The 24661-nt window shown below is 46.5% G+C and overlaps 1 protein-coding gene across 1 annotated transcript in view; it reads right to left on the reverse strand.

Annotated features, from left to right (window-relative positions):
- EXOC4 (exocyst complex component 4) overlaps positions 1 to 24661 on the reverse strand; it is a 504959-nt gene that overhangs the window by 453520 nt on the left and 26778 nt on the right. Inside the window, exons 2-3 of the mRNA XM_054988676.1 lie at positions 14475 to 14664; positions 9312 to 9506 (exon numbers count right to left, since the gene is read on the reverse strand). Coding sequence (XP_054844651.1) covers positions 9312 to 9506; positions 14475 to 14664 — 385 coding nt within the window. The remainder of the gene's footprint in view (positions 1 to 9311; positions 9507 to 14474; positions 14665 to 24661) is intronic.

The following is a 24661-nucleotide window of genomic DNA, read 5'->3' on the forward strand; positions in this document are numbered from 1 at the left end:
TGCAAAATCCTTGTCCGAAGGTAAATGTGCCAATGCTCCCTTTTTTAAACGGAGGTGGCTCCCCCCATCCCATCCTGGAAAGTGCCAAGGTTGTCTGAGTGGCCGGCCAGTCTCTGGGGCAGAATTCCCAGTACTGTATCAGAGCCCTGGAAATAGGTGGGACTTAGCCCAATTTCCACAAGCCCTTTTCCTTGACTGTGTGCTCCATCACATGTTCCATCAATCCCTTTTTGCAACGGACAGATTGTGCAGACCCAGTGTAAGCATGCCAAAACACACACAAGCAAGCAGGTCACACGTGGATCTACATGCAGAGGAGGGAGTGTGCAAAAGTTCTGGACGTGCAGAAAGGCCACAGGTTGCAGACACAGCATAAAGAAGCCCTTGAAAGCAAATGTTCACCACCAAGGAGGCACTCACAAAGCCCTAAGAACGCACAGCGAGGCATGACAATTGTAAGAAGGCGAGTTTTCCCGTGTCAAATGAAGAAAAGAACAACAACTGAAGTTGCTGCGAGCAGCTGAAGGGAAAGAAAACCTCACGCGCAGCCGAAACACTTTGAAAAAAGAGGAAGTCTGGGACAGAGGCCTTTGTGCAGCCAGGTAGGTTTGCTTGGTCACTAAGAGTAGGGAAAGCTCCAGGACAATACTGCTGATTTCCACTTTTTTTCATGGCATCAAACAGAGAAAGATGGGCTGACCAAAAGTGAAGCAGGAAAACTGGCCAGGCTTCAGGAGCTGCCAAGTCAGCACAACAATTGAGAACGACCTAATTTGACTTGCAAGCAAAGCGCTGGTTCTGAACAAATTATCTTAGGCTAAACACTGCCAATCGCATGTAAGAGCAAATAGATGGTTCCACCTGCTCAATTCCAGAAAGGAAACAGAAGGTGGCAGCAACGCAGGCTTCAGTCCAAGAAGCAAAGCTCTGACTCCAGGGAAAACTTTGAACGCTATTATTCACCTTTGGAAACCCAAAGCAAAGAGCCCGGGGCAAGTGCAGGAAAGCCACGACAACAGGGCTAACAGTCGGAGATTCATCCAGGGACTCTCTCTTGCCTGGAAACCAAATGCAGGTGTGTACGAACAAGGCAGGGATTTACTGCAAAGCTCTTTGCCCCTCCCCAAGACGAGAAGCAAAAGAAAGAATTAGACAGGATATTGTTAGGTCTGCTGAATATATACAAGCCACCAACTGAAGCATTTCTTCATCCGGTATACAGGCTACTTGTGACATGATATGTTGACTGGGCAGGGAGGAGGTGGCGATACAGAAGAAGCGTGTGGTCTGGGGACGTTACCATTTCCAAAACAAGATTTATCAGCTATGCAGACCTCTTTGGAATCTTTTCCATTTGGTCAATAACTTACACGATGTGGCCCAAAACAGAATATAGGATTCCAAAAGGAAATCTCATTTAGGTTCACTGGAATGGTCCTCCACAGGCGTGAAGACAGTTCATTCCATTTCCCCCGTACACTGATATTCCTAGAGTCTCCTCAGAGAGGCACAGGAGTGTTTCCCTGTGTATGTATTAGGGGCAACGAGTATATGCATAATCCCTACGCATAGGGTTACCAACCTCCAGGTGGGGCCTGGAGTAAACCCAGAGTCACAATTGATCTGCAGACTGCAGGGATCAATTCCTCTGGGGGAAATGGCAGCTTCGGAGAACAGACTCTATAGCACAGGTCCCCAAACTTCTTGAGCCTCTGAGAATGTTGGGATGGTGAGGGGGTAGTGAGTGCCCCTCCAAAATGAACCTAAGAACGTAAGAGAAGCCATGATGGATCAGGCCAATGGCCCATCCAGTCCAACACTCTGTGTCACACAGTGGCCAAAACCCAGGTGTCCTCAGGAGGTCTGCCAGTGGGGAAGGGGCACTAGAAGCCCTCCCACTGATTGCCCCCCCGCAAACACCAAGAATACAGAGCATCACTGCCCTAGACAGAGAGTTCCATCTATACCTTGTGGCTAAGAGCCACTGATGGACCTCTGCTCAATATGTTTATCCAAAATGGCTGCTGAAAGAGGCGGAACCAAACTCAAAATGAATGTTGCAGAAGGTAGAGCCTCTCCTTGCTTTGAAAAAGAATTGCAGAAGAGAAATAAAGCAGAGGGGGGAGGAGAAAAAGAGGAATAAAGCTAAACTCAAGAGGGAAACGGAACCACACAATGACTAAGGAAAGCCTGGGTGCTCAACAAGCCTTCTGATCCTCCAGTGGCACTGGAATTGCAGCCATGGGAAACCCTTTCATTTGAATGAGGGCAGCCACTAACAAACTCTGCCCACTTTCTGAAGAGCTCGCCAGGCGCCTGTGGAATTACTGGTAGGCACAATGGTACCCATGGGCACCACGTTGGGGAATCCAACTGTATGGTATACAAGTGAGTTTAGGAGCCCATTCTGAGCCCATTTCCCTCCCCAAACTTCTTCCACAGACACTGCCCCCAAATCTCGAGCAATTTTCCAAGCCAAAGGTGAGAACCCTACCTGAGCCGTCCAGTACTTTTTTGCCAAACAGACTGTGCAGGCAAAGAATAAGCAGGCTGAAAGATATAAGTGGATCACACGTGGCTTTAGGTGCACAGGGTGGGAGAAAGAGAAGATAGGATCTGTGGTTCAATGGTAGAGCCTCTGTTTTGCATGCAGAAGGTCCCGTGTTCAATTCACAGTGGAAAGGACCAGGTAATAGGTGATTGGAAAGACTTCTGCCTGAGAGCCTGGACAGCCACTGCCAGTCTGAGTAGACAAGACTGACCTTGATGGACCAAGAGTCTCATTCAGTATAAGGCAGCTTCATATGGGCATACAGAAGTCTGAGACATGCATAGAGCCCACAGTCTGCAGTCACTAAGAGAATTGTGCCAAATGCATTTTTATCCCGCCCTTCCTCCAGGTAGTTCAGGGCAGTGCGCAAGATTCTCCTGTCATGGACTTTAAGGTTAACAGGATACGTTGTTTTGAATGTTTGGTGGGCCTGAGAATCTGTTTTAGCTCCTGTGTTAAACTGCAAGCGCGTGTTTTCCCCTCTCTGTTCTAGTGATTCAGAGTTTTGGCCTTGAAGAGAAAATTTAAAGACCAAAAAAAGCAGATCCACCGTCCAATTTGCTAAAACTAATGTGCAATGCTGCATTGAGATATGGATAGACAGATTCATGCCCAGAACAATCTGAGGACAAAAAGAACTGTGTTTGGTGCAAGTATTCATGGGGGAATATATCACTGTATGCTCAGAGGATACATCACGCCATTACAGGATATGAATCAGATGGTTTAATAAAGTCATGTGTGGCTCATATAATTGTGTCTATATAAGCTAGCCACATCCTATTACCTCCTCGGTTCTCAGCAAAGAGTCTTCTTGCAAAGCCAGAAGAACAGACTAGGGGACATTTCCCCCTTAATCTGCTACATAAAAGGACTCGTTTCCTAGCTTTAGCATCAACTGGCCAACAGGATTGGATTAATTTTTGTGCACGGACCCCATGACTGGCACCTGTGACAGCATCCAAAAATTCTTGCTGGACTTCTTCAAGAAACTAATATAAAGAACTAAATGTACTTGTTCACCTATTGGTTTGTCTGAAGACTGTGATCGGCACAGTTGAATCCCGGAGGGAAGAAGTTCATTCGTATTTGCATATACTCGATTGGGCCAAAAAGCCTACTGCACACACGCTTTCCCACGGGTTCCCCCTGTCCTCATCCATCAACACCTTGCCATGTACTCACCATATGCCTTTCAGAGGTAGAAGTATGAGACACCTGTCCTAGTGTTTGTTAATCCTCACTGCACCCGCACGAAAAGGGAGCAAGCAGCAAGTTACCTGCGCTCAAAAACTAGATCAGGTTTGACAGTTCAGAAAGTTCTGACTGCCATCCACAAAGTAGCAAAATGTACTGCAAGCTGCAACACATGAGTTATAAATATACCTTTTTCACCATTATCTGCCCATAAACCTGTAGCATATGAAGCAATTTATACAGCAAAACCGGCAGAAGTGGCTAGCCAGACAGAATACTGCAAACTGTGCAGATGGCAAAGTTGATCGGCATGGTACCAGATTCAGATTTCAAGCAAAACATTGAAGGGATCCATTGAGGGGCTTGACTTGCATGTAAAGGATCGGTTGGTGTATGCTACGTTTGCATGTCAATCACATATTTGCAAATTTCACCGCAACCCCGTACAGACAATTTCTAAAGATAATCCCTGCAAGTTTTAAGTTATGCCAACAGCCAGCTTATAAACACACATTTTTCTTCATCGAGCTTCATAGAAATACTATCCATCACCCAAATACCTCTGCTTCTTTGCTCCTACTCCAGGGAAAAGGTTGCCTTTCTTACATTAATAAGTCTTTCCAGAATTAATCATTGTACATTAGAACCAGCTGGAGTGTTTTGAGTGATAATGAAACCAGTAACAAGCCATCTTCAGACGTCTTTGCAAAACAATAAGGGAATTAAAATTTCAATTTAAATGCAGAGGTTGGAAACACGCTTCAGTGGCAAAATTACTTCAATTAATGTGAGTGGAATACAAAGAACAGACTGCAGAAACGCGATGCAGCAACCAGAAATTATGCCATTAATGCGCTTGCATCAAGCCCACACAATGACTGCAAAGGTCTAATTTAGACTGCACATATCACAAAGCTACAGGCAACAATATTTATCAGCTCGCCCAATTCAATGCAAGAGATACCAGAGTCTTTGTTGGATCATTTTTGGCTTCTGATAACCCAACAGCTGTTTACCTCGAGGACAAAGGACAAGGAGATCCAGAAACATAACACATCCCTGACAGTTTAATAATTATTTTATACACTACTCAGATCATACAATAAAAGGAGAATGGAATTACCCAACAGCAAGAGCACAATTACAGCATCATTCTTATGTGGAGAAAAAGACAGGCTAAAGGCGGTTGAAGCCAAGGAGCTCGTTCAAGATGCATTCAACATCCCACTACAGCAAAAAAAGAAAGTAAAATAAAATAGCGATGCTATTGTAACAAATGAGGATTGCAAGCCAAACAGCAATACGGCTGTGACGGATGGAGTGGATTTATGTTCCTGAAAATTAGAGACGTTCAAATTTAAGTCAACCCACTATCAATCGTGGTAACTCAGAGGAATAAACATGCTTGAAGTCTAACACACTTTCCTACCAGACTACAAAGCTACAGAGATGCATAGTGAACATAGCCCCAGCTCCCCAGCTGCATTGTGGGGATAATAATAACACTAACTTGTTCACCGCTCTGGGTGAGGCACTAATCTGTCTAGAAGAGCGGTATACAGGGCTTTTTTTCAGGGGGAACGTGGGGGAACGGAGTTCCAGCACCTCTTGAAAATACTCAGCGACAGTGCTTGAAAATAATATGATTTCAAAGAATCTCATGTGTTTCTTCCTCATTTCCCTCTTGAGAGTTCCGTCACCTCTTTTCCCAGAAAAAAAACCCTGGCGGTATATAAGCACTGTTGTTGTGGTGGTTGTGGTTATCATTTGTTCCACAGCCACGATCCAAACAGAGCTTTACCACACAAAATGGCAGAACTAACTGCTGCCCATACATGGGCATTCTCTGTGGTGGCCCCCACCTTCTAGAACGGCCTGCCTAAGGAGGTCAGGAAAGCTCCCACCCTCCTGGCTTTCCGCAACTACGCAAAACAGAATTATTCAGAAGGGCTTTTTGACACATTTAATAGGACTGTGCTGTAAGAAAATGGTTCAGGGAGATGTTTTGGTAAAGGGGGATGGACTGTTGACTATTCTACTTTGTACTGCCTTTTACTGTAATTACACTCTCACTGGGATGATTTCTCCACATTGTTAATATTGGAAACACGCTTCAGTGACACGCGTCAATTGTATTATGGTTTGTTTCAGCAATGCTTGAGTTCCGTATCGGATTTCTGCTTGATTTCACGTTTCTACTGTATTCTTTATTGAATGTTCCAGCCATTGATCATATTGGCTGCTACTGTGTAATCCACCGTGGGAGTGGAGAGTGCCCTCAAGTCATAGCTGATTTATGGTTACCCCAGTGGCGTTTTCATGGCAAGAGACTAACAGAGGTGGTTTGTCATTGCCTGCCTCTGCAGCCCTGGTCTTCGTTGGAGGTCTCCCATCCAATTACTAACCAAGGCCGTCCCTGCTTAGCTTCTGAGATCTGACAAAATCAGGCTCACCTGGGCTATCCAGGGCAGTCTCGATGAAAAAGGTGGACTATAAATAACATCAATAAATAAAATAAATAAAATACTTGTGTTTATTGAGAAATCCTAGTTCAAGGACAAATCGCTTCCTTCTCTTATCCCCAGCATGCAAGTAATATGAGTGAGAGGTGAACATGATCTCGCTTCTATTTCAAGAGAACCTATTTCGTTTCTATTTCTAGAGAACCTATTTAAATAGTGTCTATTTATTATGAAGAAAAACACATTTAAATTTCTTTCATGCTGTAACACTGCCTTCTGATTTTCCTTCTCCAAGACTCTAAAAACGGTCTCCCTACCTAGAAGCTGGCCTACCCATCCAAGAAAGCAAATCCTAATTATTTTCTAAGCAAATACCTCTTTGATTACAAGTAGTTTTTTTCTTTATGGTATTTACAGTCCACCTTTTTCACTGAGATTTGAGGCGGCTTGCACAGTGTAATTCAACACAATCGACAGCTGAAACAATACAGTAGAGTAGAGATCGCAGAAATTAGAAAAGAAGCAGGAATCTGATACAAACAGAAACAAAACATGATCAATTTGACATGACAATAAATGATAGTAACAGTCAGAGCTCAGTAGTAAGGTCTTTTTTCCATGGGTGATTTTTGCCACTTTGGGCCCCAAACCTCTTTGGGTTTTCTTCTGAATTCCAGACAATTAACTCCCCCTTCAGATTTCAATGCGGTGTTTCAACAGTTCTCTTCCAAAATTGCTGCCTGCGCTTTTTCTGTGCAGGGATAAAATTCGGAAGAGAACCCCTGAAACGCCAGACTGAAATCTGAAGAGTTAATCGTTCAGAATTTGGGGAAAAAACCAAATAGGTATGGAGCTAAACACGACAAAAATCACCTCTGCAAAAAAAGGCCTGAGACCTCAGCATCAATTCTAAACATACTCAGTTTAAAAACCTAAAATGGTTATTTAAATCACTTAAAAGAGTCATTCTAAGACTTTCTAAAGTGGGACCCATTTCTTGCCTTTAAACTGAAGATTTTGGGAACCAGCTGTGAACTGACGCCATGCTGCTTCCTTGTCCCCAAATTAAATCTACAAATTAGACATAACTGAATTGGACGCGTTTAATATTTAGAAATATATAGCGTTATTTCATGGCCATTTCACAAATTACAAAGATGCAGATTCGAGTCTGCCCCTGTGCCTCTCCTCTTAGCTCACTCTCTGCCTCGTCTTTGTGTGCAGAGCATCACGACTGACTTTTGGATCCTGACCCACAGTTTAAGAGCCGCTGATCGAAAACAAACATAAACAAGTGTGATGAAGTCATTTCATCACATGTATGATACATTTGGGTGCATAGGAAGCCGCATTCAAAACTCCAGAACGCTCTCCCCAGGCACACTTGACTAACCCTTTCTGTTGCAATCTCCCACCAGCGGGTGAAGACATTTTTTTTTTTTGTTTGGCACATTCTTAGTGATCCCTCCTTTCTACCCAATGTTTTTTTATGTTTTTGCATGTATCTTAGCTCCAGTTTTAATTGTTTTAATGACGTGTTTTTGTCAATTTTAATGGTTTTTAATATTATGCATGTTTTAAATTTTTAGCTAGGTTGGTAAGGGCAGAAAGGTGAGGTATAAATTTTGTAAAGTAAAATAAAATAAATAATTTTGAGAAGAACCCAAATTGCGGTAATGCTTTCTGTTTATGAAGTAGCAATATTTATTAGTTTGGAAAAGTAATCGTCATGCAGACAAAGTTCTGACTCTCTTAGAGTGGAACTACAAGTGACAAAAGGCACAGGTTGGACACTTGTCAGCTTCCCTCAAGTTTTGATGGGAAATGTAGGCGTCCTGGTCTCGCAGCTTGGCTCTGCGACTGCTGTCCAATGGACTTTTCAACTGTCACTTGTCCAACATTCCGCCAAGCTGCCTACATTTCCCATCAAAACTTGAGGGAAGCTGACAAGTGTCCAACCTGTGCCTTTTGTCACTTGTAGTTCTGCTCTTATTTTCTGTGCGCTTATCCCGTGCTTCCTGCAGCGCTGAAAGCCAACTATGCGACAGGTCTCCTCTCCAAGCCAGCAGGAGTTCTTCAGCCAGGCCTTTAAACAGACTAAACACGTGCAGCTTATTCATAGTACCAGCAGCAATAGCATCCTTCCCTGAAGCACTGACATGGCTGGGATAAGCAAAATTTTCTTTCTGCATGTACTGTATTTTCTTTAGTGGGTTTTCAGAAAGAACATAAGGAAGAAGGGCAACATTCACTTGACAGAGAAGAAACTGGAGCAATGTAGGAGAAGGCAGGAAAGCGGAGGAAGAAAACATAGGGGAAGGCAGTTGACACATAATAGGCAAGACAGTAAAACAGAAAAAATGCACATTGAAGTCAAATAAATACTTTTCTCTGTTGCACAGTGAGTGGAATCATTGTGGAGCTATTTCACCTAAAAAGGTTCCAGTAAGCAAGGAATTTTTGTGGGCAACGTGCTTCCGATCAATCTTGACTGCTTCTTTCTTGCCCCAACCCTCCATTCCTTCCAGCACTCATCACAGATAATCACAGCAAAGAAAACCCATCAGCTGAATTCAACCACAGTTAAAGGGTAAGATCCTTAATGTGTTGGTACCTTGAAACAAAGGCAAAAGGCAACGATGAACTAATGCAGAGGCAAAAAAGATGTGCTCAAGCAGTGGAAAAAGAAGAAGCATTCTGGACTGAACAACGAGGAAAGGGATAACAAGAGCAGACAGGAGGCTGTCAGAGCCTGAAAGAGCGATAACCGGAACATGGACCAGAGTCGAAGACCTCAGAGAAAGCACTGAAAGGGAGAAGGAGGAAATGCTGACGGGGAAAGCACAGACAAGGAGCGATAGGACAGGAATGGAGGTTAAGGACACAAGGTCAAAGTCAGCAGGGCTTTCATGGGAGCCAAAGAGGTTAATAGACTGAGGATCAAGAAAAGGAGTGAGTGACAGAAGAGGGCAAAAGAGACAGGCAGCGAGAACAATACAGCAGGTTAGTAAATGGCAGATCTAATTACTCAGGCCCAGACAGCAGATCGAGCAGACACTTATCAGACAGCTGTCCATCAAGCACAAGCTATCGCCTCCTACCAGCATATCCGTGGCAGTGAGGTAGTGTTTGCTGGCCATGCACTCCTGCAGCTTCTGGGGGACTTGCTTGATGTTCTCAATCTCGTCCAGCAAATTCAAGACATGCTTGTGCTCGATGCCTTCAATCCACAGTTTGCGCAGCTCATCCCGCTTGCAGTGCAGAAGCATCTTGCACGACAGCAGGTTCTCCTTGACCTGCAAAGGGTAAAGTCAAGGGACTGGTTCAGCCTAACAGCATCCATCTTGGAATAAGCCCTTAGATGCTCCCGGGCACATCGAGCCCAAAGGAATAAGATCAAACGTCCACACATCCGCTTCTACCATTCAGAACACCACACACTGCAGGAAGGAGCAAGGGGGTTCACCACACAAAGGGGGCCAAACCAGAGACAGAAACTAGTGGCCAGGCCAAAAGATGCAGGAGGGCTTGGAAAAAAGAGGTAGAGAGGAGACGGCCTTCATTTTTCTAAGAGAATGGGAAGAGTCTTGGAGAGAACAGAACACAGAACTGTGAGGAATCACACATAAATAAGTACTCAAATCTCTCACTGTTTTAAAATACCTCCCCCCCCAAAACCACCAATTAAAATAATTCAACATACCATATTTAAACTCTTCGTTGGCCTGTCAACTAGTTCCTGCCCCCAAATCCAGCCCCTCTAGAAAGGGCTTAGAATACTTCTGAACAACATTTGAGCTCAAGCACGCACAAATTTCCAGCAAGAGAATTTCCAGAGTGCTGCGCGCATGTCTCCGTGCACTCTTGCTCTCCAAGCATACTGTGTTAGACAACTGGTTTTGGGGACACACCCAGGGAGGGAGGAATCTGGTACACCCCCTCCCTGCTAATTAGATGAAACATCTTCACTTTCAGAAGTCTATACCAGAAGGAAAGTTACACCAGTGAGAGGTCATTGCATTTACAGTAAAAAAGAACAGAAACATAATTCCTACGTGATCAGCAACAAGCACAGACGGTCACAATCCAGACAGAGTACAGCATCATTAAGACCCACAGATGTGATTTACTTTTGGTGGATGGTGCACGATGCCTTTAGCTGAACTTCAAAACTGCGTGATCTGCCGGCTGGTTATCCTAGCTCCAGCCATGCCTCGAAGGAAGGGTTTTTACAGGTGGCTGGCAAGCAAGTAACACCTCCCTGTTGGGGAAGCTGTCAGTGGTGAAAAATACAACAGGCTGAAGAACAGTTATGGAGACGCATTTAAAGCATTGGAAATGGATTTAAAGAAGCCCAATCCACACCCTTGTAGCAAGAGAGGCTTCTAAAATGCAACAAGGGAAACAAAAGCCACAGCTCTGGTCAAGATCCAAAAGAACTATGCCTCTAGTTTGGCACAGGTGGCAAACTTCTTTAGATCCTGAAGAATCAGAAGCAGTTTGTGCTATGTCACAGGGCTCTGTTTACAGAAGGAGTATGTTGAAAATCCCACTGGACATCTTCTTCGGACACTAGCCACTTGGGGTCACTCATACCCAGGCACAGGGCATAAAAAGCTAGGTGCCAAATATCCATAGGCACCTGGAGGCTGGCCCTTAGGTCCCTGCAGCGCCCCAGAAGCACATTTATCTCCCTCTCTTGCTTCCTGAAAAACTTTACTGGCTTCACTAAGGTGTACAACGTTTTTGCAGCATTGCCTAGACTTGTATAGCAGACTGGTGAGTTAGGTTGCAAATTGTATCTACCGTTATGGAGAAAATCTGTGACGCTACTTTACTCCAAGACTGTGGGGCGAATCTTGCTTACTGTTATATATTCTGAATGACAGTCGCTCTCCAGGTATTAGGAAGAGGAGATTAGGTAGGAATAATTGTAAGATAATGTGAATCAGTCAAATGCTATGCCAGGGATCGTTAGGAATGGTATTGCCTTTCTAAAGGTCTATGATGTGGCGGCATTTGGAATACTGTGCAACATTCTGATCTCAAAAAGGTGATTGCGATGCTGGGAAAGATGCTGTGAAAGACGATAAAAGTGATCAAGTGACCAAGGAGCTCACCTTCTTAGAATCACAGAATCACAGAGTTGGAAGGGGCCATACAGACCATCTAGTCCAACCCCCTGCCCAGTGCAGGATCAGCCTAAAGCATCTCTGACAAGTATTCATCCAGCCTCATCTTGAAAACTGCCAGTGAGGGGGAGCTCACCACCTCCCTAGGCAGCTGATTCCACTTTTGAACTACTCTGACCCTGAAAACGTTTTTCCTAATATCCAGCCGGTACCTTTGTGCATGTAGTTTTAGCCCATTGCTTCGTGTCCTACCCTCTGCTGCCAACTGGAACAGCTCCCTGCCCTCCTCCAAATGACAGCCTTTCAAATATTTAAAGAGAGCAATCATGTCCCCCCTCAACCTCCTCTTCTCCAAACTAAACATTCCCAAGGCCCTCAGCCTTTCCTCGTAGGGCTCAGTCTCCAGACCCCTGATCATCCTCGTCGCTCTCCTCTGCACCCTCTCGATTTTGTCCACATCCTTTTTGAAGTGAGGCCTCCAGAACTGCACACAATACTCCAGGTGTGGCATGACCAAGGCAGTATAGAGAGGGGCTATGACCTCCTGCAATTTCGATGCTATGGCCCCTTTGATACAACCCAGGATTGAATTAGCCTTTTTTGCCACCACATCACACTGACTGCTCATATTCAGTTTACAGTCCACTCTTACCCCAAGATCCCTTTCACATATACTACTACCCAGAAGTGTATCCCCCATCCAGTATTTGTGCTTCTCATTTTTGTGGCCCAGATGTAATACCGTGCACTATGAGGAAAGGCTCAAAGGAAAAGATGGGGGGAGGAGAACTTTTCCTCCCTCTCTTCACTGCAGGCACCCAGCGAATATAATGGGCAGCAAGTTCAGATTAGGTAAGAAACACCTCATCGACTTGTGGAATGCACTCCCGTAGGATGAAGTGACAGCCACTAGTTTAATTCACTTTACACAAATTCATGGGGGATAGGGCCCAACCATGGCCGTTAGCCATGGTGTATAAATGAAACTGCCATACAGAGAGGCAACAACCACCTGAACTAGTGCTGGGGGCAACAACAGGGGGAGGCGCTGGCCTCTATGCCCTGCTTGCAAGCCTTTTCCAGAGGAGTCAGATTGGATGCTGTAGAAAACAGAATGCTCAACTAGATAGATGCATTCTGATCCAGAACGGCTGCACTAATTATTTTTAAGCAGGACACAAAGGCATGAAGCATCCCAAGTTGTCTGTCTCCCAACAACTGGTACGCAGTGGCTCCATTTAGCGGCTATAGTTGGAAACTATTGAAAGAGTTTGTCTAGTCCTCTTTGAAAGCCATCCGTCATCACCTCTTCCGGCAGCAAATTCCGCAAGCTAATTATCCATAACGTACACAACTCCCTCCTCTGTTCTGCCCATCAATTTTACAAAATTGTATTAGGCCTTGCAGGGTTTTTTGTTCATTGGAAAAGAGGGATTTGGACTACAAGCACTGAAACGCTGCAGTTTTTCTCTGTTGGGAACATGCCCCAGACTTTCCTGAACCCAAAGATTCTAAGCTTCAGGTGAGACCCTCCAGGATAAGGTTGAATGACTCCATCTCGTGCCTTGACTAGGTACGATACAGCTCAGACAGTGGCTTCAGGCAATTCTAGGGGATCTCAACTGAAAACATAAAAAAGCAAGTCACTCCCTATAACTGGGCAAACTAAAGAAAGCCAATGTTGCATATTTTACTCCTTAAATCTAGAATTCAGAAGAGATGGGGCCTAGAGTACTACACAGTGGACAGAGGATTTACCATGGCCCAGGCACTTCCAGATTCTATCATACACACTCACATGTATTAACTTCTTTCTCGGGGCAGATGGGAAGATAAAACGGAAATGCTATCAACGCACATCAAGTTTTGGGCACAGATTGCCAAATAATTCTAAAGACAAAAGTACAGATCATGTTTCAGCTCAAACCCTCGCCCTCCCGACAGCAAAGGACCCGTTGAAATTCACAGTCACTGGTAGCCAGGTGAAAAACGTTTGAAGGTAGTTCATACTACAATTCAACAGCTTTCTATGGACCGAGGAAGTCTATCTCCTTGTAAAAGTGGGAGAGAAAATGGGGACAGGAGAAGGAAAAGCTTGTTAAGTTAACAAGCCAATCACAGGAGGAAAAAATCAGACATGGCATCGTATCTGTCAATTCTCAAGAGGTTAAAGAAAAGCTCCTTCAATGCAGGTTGACCGAATCTAATCAGAAACGGTATATACCAAAAGGTCCTTCATCCTCTGTGATTATTTTAAGGTGGTATCTGAAGGTCACTACATCTATACATTTGGTTTTGACCTGCGTGGAGCTTAATTGTATTGAGTAAGCCTGGGCTATAGTTTATTTCAAATTTAGTGTAATTGATCTCTGCCTTCACACAGAGCTGAGCTTTGTACATAAATCCCTGAAATGAACTTCTACCCTGGGAAGGGATCAGAGCAGACTGAGTACCCTTTGAAAATGCTAAATGAATTTGAGAGCTCAAAAGGGTCACAATACATGGCCTCCAGAGAGGTGATACCCTTCTGTTCGCAGGACATCAGTTTCAAGGAAACCCTCCTCCTCTTACTGATCTTCCCATTCCTGGAGATGGCAATAATAATAGAAAATATTTACTACTTATAAAGGAGTTGCCAGAAAGGCCTGGAGTTGCACTCTATCCTTACCCAAGTAAGGGTAAAATGTAGCACCCATGCTACAGGACTCACTTCCAAGGAAAATCACTAACTAACCGCTAATTATGGTTGTTGTGGATTTTCCGGGCTGTATCACCGTGGTCTTGGCATTGCACTTCCTGACCGCTAATTAGCCACCAACTTTTTTAAAAACTGGAAAGCTTTTCCAGTGATCCAAGGACACCAGCTGCAGTTGGTACTTGAGCACTAGACCTGTTGGTGCTTTTTTAGCTGGGGTAGGATTATAATTTTTTAGATGCTATGGCATCCATTTTAATTAACTGCATTCTTCTTATTTGTCGCGATGTACCATTTTATGATTTTAATGCTATGATATTGTCCACTTTGGGTACTTTTTAAAGTAGAAAAGTGAGTGATCAGGACAGTAAAGAAATAAGGCCTGCGCTGCTTGGGAAAAATCAAATACGAACTCGGAAAAATGCACGGGACATCACCTGTTTGATCTTGTTGCGCGAGTTGGTGATGCGCTCCGTGATACTCTGGTAGGTGCGGATGGCCGTTGTGAGCTCAGTGTAGTGCTGAACAATCAACTCATCCAGATCCCGATCGCACTTCTCGTACGCCTCTTCCAGGCGGCCCTTCTCCGTCTCCCGGTCCTCAACATCATCACTGGTGGACAGAGTCCTAAACCAAAGGAAAAAGACCAGGCAACTGAATAAACAGCTTGATGGGTCACAAAGCTGCCAACTTGAAAAGCTGACATTAATATCATCGTTTGCCGAGGATTAACTTCTTAACACATACCTGTAATCAAATCTAACATCATCATCACTCACAGCAAGAGTTACAGGTCCTTTAGAAATCCTTATTAGTTAATGTACAAAAGAGCTAATGAGGTTAGCATTCATCAGAGCGAAAAGGAGTCAACGCAATCACTACCAACATGGGTCCTATTATAATTTATGTATTTATTTTTACTTAAATCTTACTCAATCCCATAAGTTCAAGGTGGATTACAAACATTTTATATGAAACAGATGGCTCAATATCCTATTAAAAGCTCAAAGTACAGCAAACAAAAGGGAAATCAAAGGAAACGCAGAATCTATATCATAATTGAACTTCCCCACCTCCCTATGCCAGAAGCATAAAGTAATCCCTTCATGCTGAGGGGGTGGGTCTGTTTAGACAAGGTTAGGCCCTCTACCAATGGCAGAGACTCTAGTTATGATGAAAAATACTGCAAGTATTTGCACACATCTGCACACACACACACACAGAGAGAGAGAGAGAGAGAGAGAGAGAGAGAGAGAGAGAGAGAGAGAGAGAGAGAGAGAGAGAGAGAGAGAGAGAGAGTTCTGCAGCCAGTTTCAAGATGACCAAACTGCCAACTAGTCTAGCACACATTAAGTTTCCCTGCGGAAATGCTTCTCAAGAAAACAATAAGCACATGTATGTAGTGCAGCCTATTGGTAACAGAAAGGGGAAAACTTATCTTGCCCTTATGATGTTTGAAAATATCAAGTGCAAATTCATGATCCAGACGGAAACTAATGTACATGCTTCGGATACAAATATTAAAAACCTCACATGCATAGCTACTGACTTGATGATACAGTCATGTACCTTCCTTCTTTCTTCCACTTCAGTCAAGGTGGTTCACAATACAATATACACAACACAAATGAAAAAGGGGACAGAAAGAAGAGATGAAAACAAGTACATTCCAGTTCTAACTCGTAGACCACTTAGAAAGTCATCAAACTGTAACTAAATGGAACGGTCATTTTAGAAGACAGTTCTGGAAGAGAGGCGCTAAATGGCTGTTGGGTGCCAAGTACGTTCATGGAAGTTATATCATTATCTACAGACCTGATCCCGGGGGAATTCTGTTGACCACTCTGGCTGAAGTTTTTCTCCAATACCAATGGTTTAGCGTTCACGGCTTTCCTAACAAATCACGCACAAGGAACCTTAAAATGAGTTGCCGCTTCAAACAGATAACGATGCTTATAAACTAAAGGATAAGGTGTTTATGCCTACTGTCATGGACACAGATAAAAATATCCAGAAGAAATTGCCGGCCCTGGTTGGCAGTCACGGAAAGAGCTTCTGCAGGCCCAAAGCAGAGAACTGGTTTCAGCAAATACACTGACACAACTCAATACGATCTTCAGATAGTTTAAAGACAGCCTTGTTTTATATCAATTGATACACAGAGCATGTTAATTGAAAGTGGGATCCAGGTGGAAGGCGTTTTAGGGAAAATAATGAGCATGTACCTGGACAAGGACAAAAGAAAAAGTACAGATCAAAGACACAGTCTATTGGTTGAGAGCCAGCAGACAATTACGTGTGTGCAGAAATCGCTGCATCTGATGTATCGATGTCACGATGGAGAATAGCAAAAATGTATTCACAGGGTATCTGCATACATTTAGTGGATTTATCTGAGAATATATTAGCACAGGTAATCTTGAAAGGTATTTGAAGACTGTAAGAAAGTCAATCAGTTAAGACTCTGAGCCCAATTAAGTAGGACAGCTAGATGTTAGAGATGATTATAATCTTATAAAGACATATAAATATGAGACTGCAGAATCAAAAATTAGCTTCCTCAGTAACAAAGCTTCTTGCTGTGCATATTGTGTGTGTGTATAAGCAATGTAACGGACGGACTCTGTAAGAAGGAGCGTGTGTTTCCTCCAAGCTTGCACCCCGTGCTTTCCAACAGGGACTTCTAACAGGGGAGTTGAGCTCGGGAGTTCAGCAAAGGAGTTCAAGAGGAGGCCGGAGAGAACCCCTGCAGTCCGACATTTGAGCCACACATCAGCAACGAGTGGAGTATACAGCATTATTCTTCCTGCTAAGGAATCTGCATGGATTCAGGTAAGCACCCTGTTTCAACCCTAAAATACCTTTAAACAACCAAACCAGTTGTTAAAGTCGAAAGCCAACAGGAGAGCAGAGGCTACTTCGCGTTTTGCAGGGGGTGCTGTGTGTATGATTATCTGCCCATCGGGCAGAAATGTTGGGTTTGTAATCAACACATGGAGCTCTGCGCTCTCAGGGAACAAGTTCATTCCCTTGAAGATAGGGTCGCTGACCTAGAGAAGCTGGAGAGAGACAGAGGTATGTGGACAAGACTTTCAGGGACCTACTACTACTACTACTACTACTACTAGTAGTAGTAGTAGTAGTAGTAGTAGTAGTAGTAGTAGTAGTAGTAGTAGTAGTAGTAGTACTTGAGTCCTTCAGTCCCCACAACTGTAGAAGTGCTGGCAGCACAAGAGTGGGACTACTACTACTACTACTACTACTACTACTAGTAGTAGTAGTAGTAGTAGTAGTAGCAGCAGCAGCAGCAGCAGCAGCAGCAGCAGCAGCAGCAGTAGTAGTAGTAGTAGTAGTCCCACTCTTGTGCTGCCAGCACTTCTACAGTTGTGGGGACTGAAGGACTCAAGGTTGGAAGGTATGGACTGAGGTGGTGGTTTATGACCCTTCTATGGGACTCCTTCCTTGGATGACAGACTAACATCCTCTCATACCGAGGATACCCCTCTGAGGTTGGGGGGAGGTAGGCTTTTGGTCGTGGATGACCGGATTATTAGGGATACAGGCACCAGGGTCTGCAACAGGAGCTTTGACCACATAGAGGCCCCGCCCCCTGAGTGCTCTGGCCTCAAAGGAGCTGCTGCCGGGGACTGCTGCTGCTGAAGCTGCCTGCGCTCTGCTGACCAGGGAGGCTACCCCATCGAGGGCTGAGCTTTTCCACCTGCTCAGCCCCGCCCCCTGAATGCTCTGGCCTTAAAGGAGCTGCTGCCGGGGACTGCTGCTGCTGAAGCTGCCTGCGCTCTGCTGACCAGGGAGGCTACTCCATCGAGGGCTGAGCTTTTCCACCTGCTCAGCCCTGCCCCCTGAGTGCTCTGGCCTCAAAGGAGCTGCTGCCGGGGACTGCTGCTGCTGAAGCTGCCTGCGCTCTGCTGACCAGGGAGGCTACTCCATCGAGGGCTGAGCTTTTCCACCTGCTCAGCCCCGCCCCCTAGGTGCTCTGGCCTCAAAGGAGCTGCTGCCGGGGACTGCTGCTGCTGAAGCTGCCTGCGCTCTGCTGACCAGGGAGGCTACTCCATCGAGGGCTGAGCTTTTCCACCTGCTCAGCCCTGCCCCCTGAGTGCTCTGGCCTCAAAGGAGCTGCTGCCGGGGACTGCTGCTGCTGAAGCTGCCTGCGCTCTGCTGACCAGGGAGGCTACTCCATCGAGGGCTGAGCTTTTCCACCTGCTCAGCCCTGCCCCCTGAGTGCTCTGGCCTCAAAGGAGCTGCTGCCGGGGACTGCTGCTGCTGAAGCTGCCTGCGCTCTGCTGACCAGGGAGGCTACTCCATCGAGGGCTGAGCTTTTCCACCTGCTCAGCCCCGCCCCCTAGGTGCTCTGGCCTCAAAGGAGCTGCTGCCGGGGACTGCTGCTGCTGAAGCTGCCTGCGCTCTGCTGACCAGGGAGGCTACTCCATCGAGGGCTGAGCTTTTCCACCTGCTCAGCCCCGCCCCCTGAGTGCTCTGGCCTTAAAGGAGCTGCTGCCGGGGACTGCTGCTGCTGAAGCTGCCTGCGCTCTGCTGACCAGGGAGGCTACTCCATCGAGGGCTGAGCTTTTCCACCTGCTCAGCCCTGCCCCCTGAGTGCTCTGGCCTCAAAGGAGCTGCTGCCGGGGACTGCTGCTGCTGAAGCTGCCTGCGCTCTGCTGACCAGGGAGGCTACTCCATCGAGGGCTGAGCTTTTCCACCTGCTCAGCCCCACGCCCTGGGTGCTCTGGCCTCAAAGGAGCTGCTGCCGGGGACTGCTGCTGCTGAAGAACTGGTGCTGTTTATTGCTGCTTAGGATGTTTGTATGCTGTGATAAGGGGATGGATATGAGGAAGGCATCTGAGATAGGGCCAGGGATACCAGTCCTCTGGGGACGGGGGAGGTATGGCGGTGGGGCCTGGTTTAAAGGGAGAAGGTCACGGAGATGTGGAAAGGCTCGGTGCCCTTCTAACCTACGCCCCATCCCGAGGCACGCCGGTGTTGGAGCTAGGAAGAATCCTCCTTCGACACTGATGTTGTGCAATGCCAGGTCCATAAATAATAAGACCAGTATGCTGCATGATACTTTTATGGCAGCTAATATGGACCTGGTATGCGTGACCGAGACTTGGGTGAGGGAAGGAGAAACAGTTGCTCTTGGTGAGCTGACCCCCCCAGGTTATGCGGTCCTTCATCAGTCACGAACTGAGGGTCGGGGGGGAGGGGTGGCAATCCTTGTCCGGGAGGGTTTCTCCTTCAAGCCGCTTCCCGCCCCGAAGATCTCTGGCATTGATTGTGTGGGCCTGGTGTGGAATGCCGAGGAGAGTTTGGCTGTCTGCTTGGTGTACCGACCACCCAGCGCACCAGCAGACGCCTTACCGCGCCTGCTAGAGGTGGTTGCTGGGTGGGCCTTGGAGTACCCCAGGTTGATGGTGCTGGGGGATTTCAATGCCCATGTAGATGATGCCACCTCGATACAGGCCACGGACCTGGTGTCAGCCATGGCAACACTGGGACTCTCCCAATTTGTATCGGCACCCACACATGAAGCAGGCCACACGCTAGATCTGATCTTCGGGATGGGATTGGATGTGGTTCTGGATAAAGTAGAGTTGGTGCCATGGTCAGACCACGCGGTTGTGAAGGCCCGGCTGGGCGTGCCACCCCCCTCCTGCAAGGGCGGTGAGCAAATTTATGCTCGCCCGCGGAGACTGATGGACCCAATTGGGTTCCAGAATGCTCTGCGGGAACCAATGCTCCACGGTGGTTCATTAGATGAGCTAGTGGAGGGCTGGCAAGTCCGGCTCTCTGAGGCCATCGATGAAATCGCCCCCCGTCGTCCTCTTCGCTGCCGGAATCGCCGGGCTCCTTGGTATACGGAGGAGCTGCGGCAACAGAAACGGGAGCTAAGACGACTTGAGCGCGTGTGGCGGCGATCTCGTGACGAGGAAGCAAGAACATCTTATAGGCTGTTTATGAAGTCCTATGAGATGGCGGTGAAAGCTGTGAAGAAAGAGTATTATGCAGCTTCCATCGCATCAGCTAGCTCTCGCCCAGCTAAATTATTTAATGTGGTCCGTTCATTGGTCTCCCAATCAGGTGGAGACCATCAAAAGTTGAATTTGGAGATAAGCTGTGAGGCTTTTGCGAGCTTTTTTACTGATAAGATCTTGCTTCTCCGCCGCGACTTACCAGCCACAGTTGATACAGTAAATGAACTAGAGGCCCCTTGGCCGTCTTCGGGACCCATATTAGATCATTTCAGCCCTCTTTTCGGGGAAGAGGTGGACAGGATTCTGCAGGTGGTACGGCCTACCACGTGCCCCTTGGACCCGTGCCCGTCATGGCTGGTGAAAGCCAGTGTTGACGGGCTTCGGAATTCCTTGGAGGCGATTATAAACCTGTCCTTGAGCTCTGGGGGTTTTCCCAAGGCGCTGAAGGAAGCTGTGGTACGGCCTCTTCTGAAGAAATCATCATTAGATCCTGCTGACCTGCTCAATTACCGACCAGTTTCCAACCTTCCGTTTTTGGGGAAGGTGATTGAGCGGGCGGCAGAGAAGCAACTGCAGAATTTCCTGAAGGAGACCTCAGCCCTAGACCCCTTCCAGTCTGGTTTCCGCCCGGGACATGGGGTCGAGACATTGTTGGTCGCCCTCACAGACGATCTCCGCAGACATCTGGATCAGGGCGGATCAGCACTGCTGATTTTGCTGGATCTGTCAGCAGCGTTTGATACGGTCGATCATGAGCTTTTGACCCACCGCCTTGCCGATGTGGGGATTCAGGGGACAGCACTGCAGTGGCTGGTCTCCTTTCTCCACGATCGGGGACAGAGGGTGGCGCTCGGGGAGAGGGTGTCATCTCGTAGGCCACTGGTTTGTGGTGTGCCACAGGGAGCGATACTCTCTCCATTATTATTTAATATCTATATGCGCCCCCTCGCCCAGCTGGTGCGGAGTTTCGGGCTTGGGTGTCACCAATACGCGGATGACACCCAGCTTTATCTGTTGTTGGACGGGCAGCCTGGATTGGCCCCTGATGCCCTGGAGCGTGCTTTTGAGGCTGTGGCTGGTTGGTTGAGACAAAGTCGGCTGAAATTGAATCCCACGAAGACGGAGGTCCTGTATGTGGGTCGTGGGGAGATGGCTTTGGGACCCCGGCTTCCTACACTTGATGGGGCAGCACTTACACTGGCCCCGAGGGTTAGGAGCCTGGGGGTGATTCTGGATTCCTCCTTGAAGATGGAGGACCAGATCACTGCAGTTGCCAGGTCTTCCTTTTATTATCTTCGGCAGGCCAGGCAGCTTGCCCCTTATTTGTCTCCCCGTGACATGACTACAGTGGTCCAAGCAATGGTCACCTCTAGGTTGGATTACTGTAACGCGCTCTACGCTGGGCTTCCCATGGGCCTGATCCGGCGGTTACAGCTGGTACAGAATGCAGCAGCGCGGGTCATTGCTGGAGCACCGGTGTGGGAGCATATTACACCGGTGCTACGCCAGCTGCATTGGCTGCCAGTGGAGTACCGAATCAGGTTCAAGGTTTTGGTGTTAACCTACAAAGCCCTACGCGGACTGGGACCGACGTATCTGAGGGACCGTCTCTCACCATATGAGCCCCGGAGGACTCTCCGCTCTGGCGGAAAACATCTTTTAAGTGTCCCTGACCCTAGGGAGGCCCGCCTGGCGTCGACCAGGGCCAGGGCCTTTTCAGTCCTGGCCCCGACCTGGTGGAATGCTCTGTCTTGCGAGACAAGGGCCCGGCAAGATTTGCTTGCATTTCGCCGGGCCTGTAAGACAGAGCTATTCCGCCAGGCATATGGCTAACGCCGGGCAGTGCCCGCCCCCCCCCCGTGAAGGGGGGGTTAAACCATCACCCCTATGCAAACACAGAGGCATGTATGAACCACTGGGCAGCATGAATTGTTATATTTAATGTTTTTAAATGTTTTTAAATGTATTATTTAATGTTTTTAAATGTTTTTAAACACGTTTGTATTTGTTATCCGCCCTGAGCCTGCGAAAGCAGGGAGGGCGGAATATAAATATAATAAATTAAATTAAATTAAATTAAATTAAATTATAGTGACTTGTTTGCCTGGTGCAAGGGCTGCAGACATCACAAAGTGTTTGGACAGGTTAACAGATTGTGCTGGGGAGGAATAAGCAGTCACGGCGCATGTTGGCAACAGTGATATTTGGATACGGAGTCATGGGAGAAAAAATTAGGTTACTAGACTAAAAGTTAAAGAGCAGAATCTCAAAGGGGGCATTGAAGGCCAATTAGGTAGGCACAGATTAACAACAACAATAACTATTTATATACCACCCTTCAGGACAACTTGATGCCCACTCAGAGCGGTTTACAAAGTGTGCTATTATTATCCTCATGACAATCACCCCGTGAGGTGGGTGGGGCTGAGAGCTCTGAGAGAGCTGTGACTGACCCAAGGTCACCCAGCTGGCTTCAAGCGGAGGAGTGGGGAATCAAACCTGGTTCTTGAAATTAGAGTCCTGCCGCTCTTAACCACTACACCAAATTGGCTCTCAATGCGTAGATGACAAAGTGGTGCCGGGAAGAAGGGTTTAGATGTGTTAAGCACTGGAGAACTTTTAGGGGCAAGCCAAATCTTCACTTGAACCAAAAGGAAACCACACTGCTGGCATATAATATCCAAAAGCTGGTAGAGCAGCTTTCAAACTAATCCCAGGAGAAGCCTACAGAAGCTGGGAACTCCAGTTTGGGGCAGCTCAGTGATGCACACTGGAACAAAAATTATGAACTTTTAAATATATGCTAATGGGGTCTGAGATCGAGAGGGAAAGAGACCCTGGGGTTGTAGTGGATAGTTTAATGGAAAAGTGAAAAAGGCAAACTTTATGCTGTCGATTACTAGGAAAAGGATTGAAAATAAAAGACAATATTATAAATCCCCTCCATAGATCTATGGTGTAGCCTCACTTGGAATACTGTGGGCATTTCTGGTCACTATATCTCGAAAAGGACATTGCAGAGCTGGAAAAGGTACAGAAGAGGGCAACTAAGATGATCAGAGGGTCAGTTGGAACCTTTTTCCTATGAGTAAAGTCAGAAAAGTATGAGCATTTTCAGTTTAGAAAAGAGATGATTAAAGGAGAACGTAAGAGGTTTATGAAAGTATGCAAGGGGTAGATGGAGTGGACAGAGAACTTTTTCTCCTTATTCCAAAATACTAGAACTCAAAGGCACCCAATGAAGTTTATGGGCAGAAGATTCAGGATGGACAAAAGGAAATACTTCTTTATTCAAGCAGTGATTAAAATGTAGAATTTGCTGCCAGAGGACGTAGTGATGGCGGCAGGCAAAGATGGCTTTAAAAAGGGATTCGACCGATTCAAGGAAGACAGGACTATCACTAGCGACTAGTGGTGACTAACAATAATAACAATAACGACACCTGCTCTTATATACCGTTCTTCCAGACAGATTAGTGCCCGACTCAAGAGTGGTGACCGAAGTCAGAAACCAGTGGATACCAGTGCCAGGAGGCAAAATCAGAGGAAGGCCTCTACACCCTGTCACTGGCCCTCCAGATTAACCGATTGGCCACAGCGTGAGACAGGATGGTGGACTCATGGATGCCGATCCAACATGGCTCTTTTCATGTCCTTAATGGAACAACTGTACTCATACCTGACGAACTGTCTATGTAGATCTAAATGTTTATATGTCTTTACGTTAATGTTAAAAGTGTGTTATAAGTGTATGTCAATAAAAGATAAAATGGATGTAAGTATCTTTAAAAGTATTATTGCTGTGCTATAGTCGAGATGAATCTAGGATCATTGTCAAGGTTCATTTCCGCCAGTAAATTAATAATCAGGAGCTAAATAAAATCATAATGACAATAACAGTAACAGCAACAACATTTGATTTATATACTGCCCTTCAGGACAACTTAATGCCCACTCAGAGCTGATTACAAAGTGTGTTATTATCTTCGTGACAATCAGCCTGTGAGGTGGGTGGGGCTGAGTGAGCTCTGAGAGAGCTGTGACATTTTTCACGTGAAGGACACTTGATCGTTTTTTGCAAGTTTTTCTGGGAACTGAAGTCCCTCTCCCCCGCCCCTTTTTCTTCTGTTCCTTCCCCTCTCTGTTAGAATCGCTGCCTGAAGAGCCAAAGAAAGCCGGCTGCAGCAGCAGCTTTTGCAAATCGTTCCTCCAGTCACAAGCCTGCTCTCAACGATCTTTGGGGGCGGGCAGCTGCAACTTTCTCCCTGGGCGTCCTGCTCAGCTTCACCGACATGTCAGCTTTCTCCAGAGCAGCTCCCCGGGAGCAAGACGATTTGCAAAAGCTGCTGCTGCCGCTGGCTTTCTCTGGCTCTTCAGACAGCGATTCTAACAGAGGGGAAGGAACAGAAGGAAAAGGGGCGGGGGAGAGGGACTTCAGTTCCCAGAAAAACTTGCGAAAACGATCAAGTGTCCTTCACGTGAAAAATGTCACTTGTAGCTTGGCTCTGACCCACGATCGCCCAGCTGGCTTCAAGTGGAGGAGTGGGAAATCAAACCCGGTTCTCCAGATTAGAGTCCTGCCACTCTTAACCACTACACCAGACTGGCTCTCAAATGTTTATGGCTTCTTAAGC

This window comes from Eublepharis macularius, chromosome 9, assembly GCF_028583425.1.
Source record: "Eublepharis macularius isolate TG4126 chromosome 9, MPM_Emac_v1.0, whole genome shotgun sequence".
NCBI lineage: Eukaryota > Metazoa > Chordata > Lepidosauria > Squamata > Eublepharidae > Eublepharis > Eublepharis macularius.